The 13,925-nt window shown below is 36.2% G+C and overlaps 1 protein-coding gene across 1 annotated transcript in view; it reads left to right on the top strand.

The window, feature by feature from the left end:
* Positions 1-13,925, top strand: part of TTC29 (tetratricopeptide repeat domain 29) — a 128,235-nt gene that overhangs the window by 39,302 nt on the left and 75,008 nt on the right. Inside the window, exon 7 of the mRNA XM_060776201.2 lies at positions 12,021-12,233. Within this exon, the coding sequence (XP_060632184.2) occupies positions 12,021-12,233 (213 nt within the window). The remainder of the gene's footprint in view (positions 1-12,020; positions 12,234-13,925) is intronic.

Raw genomic sequence — 13,925 nt, 5'->3', positions numbered from 1 at the left:
AGCAACTCACTGCCTATTTAATGCAGCAGAAGACCAAAAAAATTTCCAGCATTTCAGTGGATTAAAATCTATGACACTGGGACAAAAACATTGCATAATAAACTCATAAAATTTCAACCAAGCTTGACGTAAGACTGCATAGGTCACTAGGCACTTGCCAAAAACTGAAAGCGAGCATTGCTCTTCAGTCTGATCTGTCTAAAGTAAATGTAAGGGTGGGGATTGTAATTAGCATTTTATTTTCACAGGAGAGTGAAGCATAGTTAACGAGGATAGAAAAATACTGATTTACTCCAAGGGAGTAATTTGTGGCTAGAGAATCCACAGGATTCCTTCATTATAAAGGGCTTAACAACTAAGGCTTAACTGTTGGAAAGGATTAATGAAATGTGGATTATTGTATTCTGTACAGGTTACTGTTTTTATTGTCTGGCCAATATGATATATAAAACAATGAAATCCATGTATTTTGGCAAGGAGTACATTCTTGAGTAAGTAGTGTCCTTTTATAAAACAACTGAATTTTACAAGTTGTAAATATTGGGTATATAGACTTGACCCATGCACCCTCCATCCGAAAAAAAGTTCCAATGTGTCTTGTACATTTTAGAAGTTTTTAGAAGAACCCCAAACTCAATATAACAAAAGAGAAATGCCTTCCATTTATTTATTATAAATATTTGAATATTTATTGTAAATATTGGTATATTAAAAAATGAATGTAAAACTCAAGTAGGATTAAGTCACGATGAGAGCAGATAAAATTCTTACAATATAAATAGCAGTGAGAGCATAGCATAGCATGCATTATTGTGAGGGTCAAAGTCCACATCTGAACTGGAAGATTTTCACACAACAGTGAAAAGTCATCAATTTTATTATTAGGGAAAATAATTAACAAGAAGTAACTCATTATTTGTTGGGGAAACATGTGGTAATATCTGACATCTCTATGAATGGATGCACTTAAAAGCTAGTCACAGCTGATAGCAGAGCCGGAATCACTGTGGTGTTGTGTGGTTTCCAGGCTGTGTTTTAGCAGCATTTTCTCCTGATGTTTCACCTGCATCTGTGACTGGCATCTTCAGAGGATCCTCTGAAGATGCCAGCCACAGAGGCAGGTGAAATGTCAAGAGAAAAGGCTGCTAGAACACGGCCATACAGATCTAATTCCTGTTTGTAGGCCATCCATTCTGTGAGTATGGAATAAACTGTTTCCTGTATAGAATCAACATCAGGGGTTTTTTTTCATTGTGCTTATTATCTGTTTCATGTAACATTTAGGAATCTAAAATATTTGCCTATTGAGAGTTGCTACCAAGCATATTACTACTTTATTGTGCAGTGATTGTTTCATTATTCCCATTGCCTTAAAATGTGAAACCATTTTAAGTACTGAAGTTTGATTTGAAATTAATATGAGAGTTCCTCCCATATGTTAATGTAGAATGTCATTGACTTTGGTGCATTTCCATCCCATTCTGTGGCCAGAGGGAAGTTCCCATAAATCCAGAATGACAAGTCTAAAGAATCAAATTGAAAGACTTATTAGATAATGCAGTCCACCAAAGTATGACCACAGGATTTTGCTTCTTATACAAAAGATGTAATTTTATTAAAGTAAAATAATATATTGCTATAGATATTGAACTGGCTGTTATTGACTTGGAATTGATTCAACATTGATTATATTTATAACTTTAATTTAAATTAATCATATTTTGATATGTAGAAACAGTTTTATGAATATGGCATGGCAAAATGCTATAAGCAACGATCATCATAGGATTCTTACCAACATAAAAATTCATATGTGTGCATAGGTACTGAATTTTAATGACAATTGAATACATTGAAAGGATTTCTTACGAAATATTCATTTACTACTCTAAATAGTCACACCCTCTTAACTGTTCCTACACATGTCTCTTCCTTCCTGACATATTTTGTTAGAGAGATTTTTCACCATCTCAGTTATAACTCAATACTTATTGCTTGTTATCATGATTGATTCATTATTGGTTAAAATGACATTAGATGTACTGTGTTTACATATCATTATGTGCAATGTATGACAAATTAAAATATTCCATAATTTGTAAGCATAGATTGAGTATCCTTTGTCTGAAATACTTTTCAGATACTAGATTTTAGGGCAGGGGATGCTCAACCTGCAAAAATAGATTGATTGGGTTTCAAAAATGGAACTCAAATTTATGATTGATATTAATGTCGTTATAGGGTTGCTGTGAGGTCTGAGCATGCCTGACATAGATGTGGGTGAAACGTTAGGAGAGAATCTTCTGGAACATGACCATACAGCCCGGAAAACTCACAGCAACCTAGTGATTCTGGCCATGAAAGCCTTCGACAACACAATGTAGTTATAGTCACATTCCATACAAAAATTTGTCTGAGATCAGTTGCCTGAGTGTGTCTTATTTCTGTGTTTGTATGCCAAGTTTTCTCTCCTGAAGATGCCTCTGTTGAACCTTCACTATCTTTTATAATTGTGGTTAATTCAAGAACCAGTATTTTTGTTTAGCACAAAAACAATTTAAAGGAAGAACTGGTGGAGTGGGGGAAAATTCCTTGTTTCCCTTTGAATTGCTCTCATCCTAAATCCCAAAACATCTTTATTGAACTTAAGCAAATTTTAAAAAGCCGTTTGGGAGTCCATGAGAACACCACCTAAAAAGAATACTGTTTTTTAAAAAAATTCATGTGCCCATTTGGATCATAATTAGGGCCCATCCCTTAAGTCTAATATATCTTTAAACAAGGCTGCACATGAAATTTATTAAAACTTCAAATGAATTATTTCATTGCAGTTTTAAAATTCATTTTCTCACTCTTCTCTTTTAAGTCTGTTACTGACACTGCTGCTTGTATTTCACCTGTCTATTTCCATGGTACTTTAATTATTTACTGCTTAATGAGTAGTACTGAGTTGAAGTTTTATCCAAAGCTGCCTTCACCAGAAAAGTTTTCTTTTTTCCTTCAGAGATTTAAATGGTCTTGAAACACTGAATTAGCTGCTGAATGAATCTTTGGAGAAGTAAAGTAACACCCATTACTTAGCAGAAAGAGATCCTGGTTTAAGACCTGCTCTCTTTCCTGATACTAATAACAATATAGATGAAATGGTTGTCCATACAATAACAATATTTTATTGTGAATTGTCTGTGCTGCTAGAAATATAATTTTAATATTATAAAAAATTCTAAAGTAAACATACAACCAAAGGTTTTTGAAATCCCAATTTCTGTGGGCGAGTTAAGCCATAAATCTCTTCTGAGTTACACAAATATGTTTAAAATTGCTTGCTTTGTCTGTATTTTGTCCCCAAATTATTAGATATTACCATGGCTGAATTAGACAACATTTCCGAATTAAAATAGTAATTAATATAGTGCCTTTAAAAGTTCCTCTGGTGACCAGAACTAAATGCCTTACTGTCTTTGAAATTATGACAGATCACCAGAAGATGGAGACTCTGTCCTACTGTCTGCTCTATTTGAATATCTCCAATGTAACTGACAGCTGCTTCCTGCTGAGCCACAGTTGTCAGGTGATGCAAAGGGCCAATAGCATTTCATCTGGTCCTATAAAATGTCTGATTCTCTGGTCCAATACAGTCTGAGCAACATCCTGACAAAAAGGGCTAGGATATCACCATAAATCTCATTGATCTACACAATCCTAACTACGTCTTTATTGCCTGCTCTCCCTATTCTCACAGTCTTGCATAACTTGGAGGAATTTGCTTGGTGTTTGCAAATATTATCAGGATTTTTACACTGCTGATCAATAAAATTTCCAGATGAACTTTAAAAGTTTCAAAATTCAGTGTAGAAGATTTAAAAATATGCATTAACATTGTGAACTCAGTAGAAGTTTAAATCCAGGAAAACAAACCAAGATAGATTAAATCTCATTTATTGAAAGACTTGAAAAAAATAAAAATGTCTTTGCTTAAAAATAATGAAATAGGTACCAAACGATCTTACCTTTTTAAATAAACTGTGCAAAATTAGTGATCTTGAGTACATAATGGTAAACCTTCTCTCTAAAAATATTGTAGTGTGCTTCTGTTTTGTGAGCATATAGCCTTTTGACTTCATATGGATATTAGTTAATGATAGACATGACTGTGGGTCTATGTACAGTTAAGGAACTTGTATTCATGATGGTACAAACTTGTCTGTGAGACCAATCTTTCGGGACAGTGCAATAAAGCAGCGATAGGAAACCTTACCATGCCAACTAGATATGTATGATTGAGATGTTTTTAAACAGTGTATTTTAATGTTGAGGCAAATGTTTTTAATGTTTATGTATGCATATAATTTATTCATGTCCCGGCATTGAATGTTTGCCATTTGTATGTTACGCTCCGCCCTGAATTCCCTTTGGGGTGAGAAGGGTGGAATATAAATGTTTTAAATAAATAAATAAATGTAAGCACTTGTCTCAAATATAAATATCTTAAGTACTTAAAATAAGTTCATGCCCTTAAAGTGAATTCATATCAGGATGGTTGTGTTCTTTTTTGGTTATTCTAAATATATCATCTGAATAGACTTGGCACCAGTATTTATACAATATAATAGCAGTTTGTGCATGATAGCCAGGGGTTCTCAGTTATTAAAATAGATATAGATACTCTTGGTTTAGCTTCTTTACAGTTTTCAATGCAAGGTGAACAATATATACTTAAATGTGCTGCTGAAGAAATGTCCCTTATTGATTGACAGGGTTTTTGTATACCTTGTTTTTGTGCTGGCATATTTGTTATTATAAATGCCAAGTCCAACAGAAAATAAAATAATTAGTTGCTTCAAATATTGCTGAGGCATAAAGCTAGAAGGGGTCACTCAGTTTTGCAGATCACATCATTTTATTGAAATATTTGAAGCAGTCTAATCAACAGCCTACCTAATTAATGCCAGTTTGTTACACAAAGATCTGAAAGACATGTATATTTATTTACTTACGTAATATAACATTCTCCTTTTTATTTTTCAGTCTTGTAAACTTCAAATTTGTGTACTGTTTTCTTAAGTGGAGTCACTCTTCTTTTGCCTTCCCCCGCCTTCAAGTAATCAATGTGCTGCTGAATGAGTTCATTTTAATGCATTCAATCATGCCTCTAATGTTTGTAGCTTACGGGCGCAAGCATCAGTAATGCAGGAATGTTATATGGCTTTAGTTTGGGCCATTTCATAAAATATTCATGGAATCAAAAATGTGCATCAAAATAGCGTCTAGGAGAATTACATTTATGTGCCTGCTTTTATGGCAGCTTCACATTTAAACCCATTTGTGTTAATATCTAGTCAGTCTTTCCACTCAGAAATAGTGTAGAATGATACAAGCCTTTCAAATCCCCTTTTCATTCATATTTGCTTAAGATAGTTTTTCCTTAATAAAAAGACACACCTTTGTAGGTGGTTTAAAGAGGAATAAGTATAAAGAAGAATAGTATTTAGAAAACAAGGAAGATATTTGGGCTATCCATTTTCTGCTATATTATAGAGGTTATTTTATAATTCTAATTACATTCTCTCTTTTGAAAATGAAGAAGGGTATCTCTAGGTATCATAAAGCCTGTATTAAAATGTTGTTGAAATATAAACTTTGTTTAAAAAATAACATAAATCCTTTGTATTCATATCCCTCATTTCTATGAAAAATGAATGATTTAATTTAATTTAATTCATTTGAATACATGAGTTATATTTTGGATTAATATAATTGCTTAAAATGGGATCCTGTCCCCATTGAAAAAAAAGCCTGCAGATACACAAAAGCATTTCAGTTGTTTGGAAAAAAATAGGTATCATCTATTTGATGTTATATCCTGGGGTTCCATTTAATTTTTTTTTTAAAAAAAAACCCCATAGCAATGCTTTTTTGTTACTGACTTATGATTCTATGAGAAGTGCTGCTTTTGGAATTTCAAATTAATCATGAACTAATGCAGTTTTGCATAGTGTTACTCAAGGACATTACACAACTCTTCTTCCTTCAAAAATGGTGGAGGATTGTTTAAGGGTCCTTCCAGAGAGGGCTCAAAATGCATGCCCTGACGGACTTTTACCTGAGGTGGCCAAACGATGCCTTAAGTAAAAGCGAAGTAATTTGAGACAATGTAGGTTAACTCTGCTTTGTCCTAAATTACTGTGATATGCCATAAGGTCTAAGCCTTCTTGAAAAGCCCGGGTCTAATGGAGTATAGGGCCAGTGAGGACTGACCCATGGGACTGGTTCCACAGTCCTGGGAACCATAGCTTGCCTCAGTTTTTTGGGCTTCCAAAAGCCCAGAGAACTGAGGAGGGCACTCACCCCCAATCCAAACCCCCAGTAAGTTTTTATTTTCTTTTAAGGCTTTTTTGGGGGGGAGGGTTGGGTGGCCCCATTCCAGAATGGAAGTTACCGCGCTGGAATGGGGACAACACCCCAGGGAAGCCCAGGTCTTTTGGGCTCCTGTGAGGATTTAAACCCACAACGAAGCAGGTTTCCATCGTCATATGTTTAAGCACTGCCTGGAAGCATTCCATGATATTTAAAATATACATAATTCTTATTTAAGGGGAAGGCGACATATAGGAAAGGCTTGGGCCCAGTAAAGTGTTATGCTTCATCATATCAAGCTGTGTTTTTCCATGGCCAGAATTGTTGGACAAATCCTACATCTGCTGAGGCAATATTCCATCTATCAATTTCTCCCATCATTTTTTTCTTCATAGAAGATAAACTAATATTTTAAATGTTACCTTTCTAATAATTCAGTAGATATGAAAACATTCCAGTTAGCAATCCAGGGCCAAAGCAAAAAACAATTTCAACCCCAAAAGCATCTTCTTATGTTAGAGAACAGAAATTGTAATTGTGTGTTCAGGGGCAAGCTCTGCTATATGTGAAACAACACACCAATACACAATATAAGTGGGGAAAGGAAGGTCACAACTTTATTGGTTATAGCTGCAGGTAGAGTTGGTTCACACATGAACCAACCCACCTGTTGATCAATGATCTGAATTCTCTGCCCTAGTACGAGAACCCTTGGAATGACAGCAAAGGATCCCCATGGACAGATGCCCTAAGCATAGTCTTCCTACCATCAGGGGTCAGGCAAGACTGATTCTTCCCCATGCACCCCCGAGCCCCATTAGGGAGCACCTATGCATTACCGAGTGACACTGGTCATACATGTCCTGGATGCAGGATTCATGCCAATCCTTCCCCAAGGTTGTAACAAATAGAATTCACATAAATGTTATTTGAAAAACGTCATGTGTTATATAAACACAAAATAAAACCAATGTGATAGAAAGTGGGTGGGTAGGATAGCACTCAGAAGATCAGATGAGCACCAACATGCCCCTTTCCCTAATTAGAGTGAAACCTATCTGGGTCATTCCAGCCAGGCCTACCAGTAAACAAACTCAACTTTAGCTTTAAATTCATTGGCTGACAGTTCCAACTTCCCTTAAAGACTGTGCTGAAGTACACAGACCCCTTGGAAAATTAAACTCGACACCGCCATACCTGGGAAAGACTGTCAATACCTAATTACAACTGCAAATTGTCTACATTAAATTGTCCAGCTCACACTCATCCACGTGCATACATATACAGACTTATATGTGCTTCCCAACACATACAAGTCAGATTTTTAATTTTCTAGCCTAGCATACTTGCTGAGATCTAGGGATTGCTGAAGTGGAGGGGAAATGAACATCTCCTTCATCCCTCAGTTGTTTCCACGGGGATTACTGGCCATCTACAGCTATTAGCAGTGGGAAGACACGGATTTCAAAAGCCTGCAGATAGCTTTGAGTGTTGTATGGTTCCTCCAACTTCAGAAAAGCCTGGGACCACGTGTAGCCACAGGATCACAGATTTATACACTCGTGATTTAAGCATGTTTTGTATATGCATTCCCCATATTGTTTATTATTTTTGTAATACTTGTTTCATTGTGTTATTGTTTAAACATGCCTTCAATAGCAATAGATATTTGCACTACAATTGCAAGCGTTAAAAATGTCATCTAGAGAAGCAGTTAAAAAAGCTTAAATAATTCTGAATGTTTAACTGTTAACCGGTGGTGGTGGTTTATTCCCTTAAGTATGAATGTTGTGATTTCCCTCAACTCCTTATGTTAAAGGTGGGCAACTTTGACAATTCTGGCAACCGTCGCCCCTTCTATGGATTACAACCATCCTCTTGGCCACTGTACCACCAAAATTTGGTAACTAACTAGAAAAAAATCAAAACAAAAACGCATGCTTCAAAGAGCTTTCAAATTTGTTTTGGAGTTTTAACAGCAAACCACAAAACATCCCTTTGTAGAAAGTTTGTGCTTTAATTACTTTTAACACATTTCCATTGAAGATTAACAATGTTTTCATAGGGGGCTGTCACCACAAATACAGACTTGGCCATCCTTGGTCTAAATACATGATCTAAAAACAGTAAAATTATGTTGCCATTAGATTTGTGAATAAACTCTTGTAATTTTTCCAGTCTTTCATAAGCAAATTAATGACATTCAAATTAATAAGATATTATTTCCTTGGTCCATCTTATTTCTGTCTCTTGTTTTCATGGACTATTGCATGCATCCCTGAATGCTTATTTGGATGAGTATAATATGTCATGGTTGAACTAGGTTTACTGACCAGAAGTAACTTCTGTCTTTATGGGCATATTTTCTTATACTTTTGTGACAACTCTTCCAAAATAAGCATGTGTAATATGTGAACCAGATGACAGTTGCAAATCTACTCTAAATTTCAAGGTTCTTAAGATGACATTAAACATTTTGTGACCTTGATCTAAAGTAGCACATCTGCTTATGCTTGGTGACAGAAATTTCCCTCCTCTGTCCCACTGGTGGGGTCAATCCTCTGTGGAAGAGGGAATTTTCAGCTACAGCATGCCAAACGTGGAATGTCCTTCTCTTGGGAGCTGGTTGGCAGTGGCTTCATTTTGCTCCAAGTAAAAATATTATTCAAGGGTGTGGAACCTAACTGATTTATTCCCAAACATCCAAGCATGCCATTTTAACCTATTTATTCTATTTTGACTTGTTCTTTAATATGATTTTAGTCTTTTTATTTATCCTTTTGCTTGAAAAAATGGGGGACAGTGCTCTCCAAAGCAATCAATACCATTGTCAAACAGCCCTTGTGATCAGAATGTTCTTGCTTTCTTGTTTAGGTTTATTCCATTTTTTGTATAATTGGAACTCCCTAGTTTGTATTCTAATCCCTGGAGCAGCACAATAAAATCTTGCTCAATCTATTGCATGTCATCCCTTCAGATATTGAAATATATCATGTTGTCCTCCAATTTTCTCTGCTCCAAACTACACACAACCAGTTCCCCAACATTCCCCACAGGAGCTAATTTCCACATTCTTTGTGATCTTTTTAATATTAAATCTTTATATTTGACCATTTCTTTCAGTTCTTAAAATGGAATAGCAGCTTGCGAGGGTATGAAATCAACATATTTAGCATCTTCATTTTTGTACATAATAGACATGCAAAGCACTGCCAATTTTTGGATGCCTCTGACCAAGTGTATTGCTTACCCTAATAAATTATGAGAAAAAGTAAATGCAGATGGTATATATCTGTATGTTTTTATGTAATGCAGTTCTTTGCCATGACCATCGAGTCCAACTGAGTTGCTAGGTTTTTCAACATAACTTCATTCTGTAGTATATTGGTGAAAGATGTCACCCTCCCGATGTTATTAGACTAAAACCAGCAGCTTCACTACTATTGGCTATGCTGCTTAGGACTGGTAGTTGCAATCCAACAACATTTGGTGTTGTCCATCTCCAAAGCTTGAAACTAGCATCTTACAAGTCACAATATAGTATACCATATAATACTTTTATGGGTAATGGGTTCATAAAAATGTGTGTGTGCTTGCTTGTAATGTAGTCTGACTGGTAATATTAGTTTTTAGGGAGTTACTTTAAAATATTGGTTTGAGGGATCATTTTTATAAAAACAATAAGAAAGTAACTAAAACTTAACATGAAATAATAACTTATCATCTACCCACTCTATCCTCTAGCCATCCTTTTTTCTGTAAGAATATCAATGTGTCCCCAAATTGTTTGACACCACATAATACATTCTTATATCATCCTGAAGCTACTGTGTTTCCCATAAAATAAGACATACCCATAAAATAAGCCATAGCAGGATTTCTAAACACTTGCACAATATAAGCCATCCCCTGAAAATAAGACATAGTGATAGGCATGGCTTTGCAGCATACTGGCACGGAGCAGTAAATGTGACCAGAGAAGTGTGGGCAATCTCATCAACAAGACTAGCTCCCCCTTGTCAGGTCCCAGTCGTTCTGTATTTGGTGCAAGCTGAGGCATAGAGGAGACATAGAAAGTAAAAGTAAAAGTCTCCTCAGTGAAGTGAGGAGCAGGACACTCTGCTTTAGGTATTGTGTGTCCTCGGGGGGAAGAAGTAAAGCTGTGGCTGGCGTTTTACCCAGCACTATGGGTCTCTCTCACTCAGCACCAACCAGCAACAGTCTGTGAGTCTCTCTCACCATTCACAAACACCAATAAAACTGCTGTAGATTGTTGTGCCATACTTAATAAAAATAAGACATCCCCTGAAAATAAGCCATAGGGTGTCTTCTTGAGGAAAAATAAGTATAAGTGTCTTATTTTCAGGGAAACATGAGTATACTGTAATTTCCTGTCAGAAAAATAAATTTCCATTTTTATTTTCTTTATAAGGTGCTACTTGCTTACAACTTCTGTATGATATCATTGTCCAAATCAGCTTCTTTTGTCTTCTGTTGATGCATACATTGGAAGTGCATCTTTTTCAGAGCAGTATTATTTGTGGAAATTATTTTCTCTGTCTCTTTGAAGACTTTCAGCTCCCTTTACAATATTGGCTGCAAAATATTATCTTTTAAAAGTTAGCAAAGGAATCAATAGCCAAATAACTATCAAGCACATCAGATTATAAAGATGAATTTCAACAAACTGTTTCTGTTTGATGAGGAGAAACTTACAGTATTCTTATTTTTCCTTAATAATAGTGGGTTTTCTTCCTGATTTCTAATTGCAATTCTACAGGGAGGGGTTAAGCTATGTGTTTCAACACACTGCAATGTATATGGATTCATGTGGCAGCGCAACGTACTTGGATGTGGTATCTTCATCAAGAGAGGATGTTTTAGCAAGGAGTAAGAGCTGTTAACAGCCTAGATCAAGTTTTTCCACAATAGCGTTCTGGACAGGGTAATAAGGAGAGGAGCTCCAGTGATAAGTGAAAAGACTGTGCATAGCAGCCCAGTTAGTTGCTTATATAAAACAGTAGTGCACCTTTAATCAAAATTTTTAACTCAGTCATGATAAATGAGGATCCACATTTGATTCTGCTCTTTGCAGAGTTGACATGAGTGTTCATCACACTAGAGAATGAATCCACTTTAAATCCGGTTTTTGCCTCCTACAGAATTCTGGGGTTTGTAGTTTAGTGATGCTGTTAAAGGCTCCTCCATAAACTACAAACCCTAGAATATTGCAGGAGGCAGCAACCAGATTTAAAGTATATTCATTCTTTAGTGTGATGAAGTGGCAAATTAACTGAAGTATGCATATTGAAGTTTATCAGTGGAAACTTCTGAAACTGAACTTTTTAGAAATAAATTTTATTATGCTGTGAACCGGAATGCACATCTAATTTCTTTAAATTTAGCGTGCTAACCCTATTCATTAATGAAGAATTATCTATGAAGTAAAACATGTATTACAGTCCTCCTCCAATGTAGCTATAGTCACCTTTCTTCTTTCATCCATGGCATTGCATTGTCAAAAGGTTTTCCATAAGTTTATTATCACATAGGATTTCTTTGATCAACAAGTATCATTTTGTAATATGGGCTATCTGATGATGACTTCACAATACGTTATAAAATACATTTTCTTATCATTATGACTGACTTGTCTTCCTCAGGTCAATTCCTGAAAGCTATAGAACATTATGAAGCATTCCATCAATTGACAGTGGGCCGTATGTGGAAAGATGATACGGGCCGGACTTTCAATTCACTAGCTTGTGAGCATCTCTGGAGGATTTACACATTACTAGCAGACAAAATGCTAGGAAATAAAGAACACCAACAGGCCATCAAAATTCTAATAAAAGCTTTGGAAATGGCAAAAGAAGGTGGGTAGAAAATAACACGCCTGCATTTCTTTCTTTAATGTGCAGGCCTGGGCTTTCCCAGGAGGAAAGTAAAAAACATCGTCAAGTGTTTGGTGATTATTTTCGATGAAATTCAAGACAAATGCTATCAATATATTTCTAAATCTTGTTGTGAAACAAAAGTACCTACTTGCTGACAAGTAGGAGTCCATTTATTTCTTGAAAGCTTTTAACTCCAAAAATGCACCCTTCTGGGAGTGCTGCTGTAAAACAATGCAAGCATAATCGCAAGTAAGGTCACTGCCAAAGTTCTAAATGATTATTCACCATTGCTTTATTGATGTAGCTTGTTTGATAGACTTGAATAATTATGAAGATAAGATCATACGTTTTTAACTTAGAGCTGATTAGCTTTATCATTCAATTAAATTTCTTAACCATTATTAATTTAAAAGGTTAATTATTAGGAAAAGGTTTTTGAAATGGTCTCAGTGCTGACAGTTTCAAATACATGGAAAGATTAAAATACTTATATGTATTAAATTACAGAGGCCATTAATATGCAAAGCAAGTAAGTGAAATAAAAAGTACAGTATGGAGAAAGTCACACATTGGTCTAAAATAGTTAAATGGCAAATATAAATATTTTTAAATGCAAAAGACTTAAAAATAAGGAACAACAGTGCAATGCAAAATAACTTTTGGGTGAATACAGCCAGTGTTCTGGAACAGCTGTTCCAGGAGCTCCAGATTTATTTGCTGTGCTTATATGTTTGTGTACAAACCCATGCTTGGGATTTTGCAGCAGGGGGTTTCCTGTTATAATTTGCATTTATAGGGTAAGCCACATGTCAGTTATAGTTAGGATCCCTGGTCCCGCCCCCTTTTTGCCTTTTGGAGGGAAGGGGCCTATTTTCAGTCACACAAGGAAGCCAGTCTATAGGACACAGATCAGCTAGTCCTGTAGGAAAGGCTTCATTCCTCAAAACCTTCTGGGGAAATAGAAATAGCCATCCGGGGATCATCCAAAGGTGATCCGGGGTCCATCCAGCGACCATCCAGGGGTCATCCAGTGACCATCCAGTTCCTGGGAAACAGAAGGAAAAGGTCCCAAAGGCTCTGGCTGAGAGCTCACAGCCTCTCAGCCTCACAGCAGCAGAGGGGAAAACAGCCCTGAAGTTTCCACAGGACATCACTGCAGAACCACAGAATTCCAGCTAAACATCTTCTAGCTTCGTCTGGTAGGTTACTCGGTTTCCAGACGCATTTGGGGATCGGCAGTATTACCCAGACCAGCGAGGCCTAGGTGATGGATGGCTTGGGAGGGATTATAAAGAGGTCTTCCTTATGAGATAGTACAGTCAAACCAAGTTAGTGCCAGTCTCTTAAAGACTTGAATAGTAAAGCCGTGAAGTTTTGTTTGAAGATTTGTTCCTTAATAAAGACTTTGTTGTACTTTTAAAGACTCTAAAGCCCATTACTTCTGGAAGTCTCTAACAATCTCTCTTCGGGCACCCCGGCTTCCCACTGGGTTTAAAGTGTGCGTTCTATAGAATAAAGACATTTTGTTCGGACCCAGTGGCGACAGAACAGCCAGTAAGATCCTGACTTAACAATGATTGACTGTATTTCACATCTAGCAACACTTGGCACCTAAACTATGTAGTCTTTGCAGGGAGGCAACTTACCGTATATACTCGAGTATAAGCTGAC

Source organism: Anolis sagrei, chromosome 5 (genome assembly GCF_037176765.1).
Source record: "Anolis sagrei isolate rAnoSag1 chromosome 5, rAnoSag1.mat, whole genome shotgun sequence".
NCBI lineage: Eukaryota > Metazoa > Chordata > Lepidosauria > Squamata > Dactyloidae > Anolis > Anolis sagrei.
This window is presented reverse-complemented; position numbering and strand designations above follow the sequence as displayed.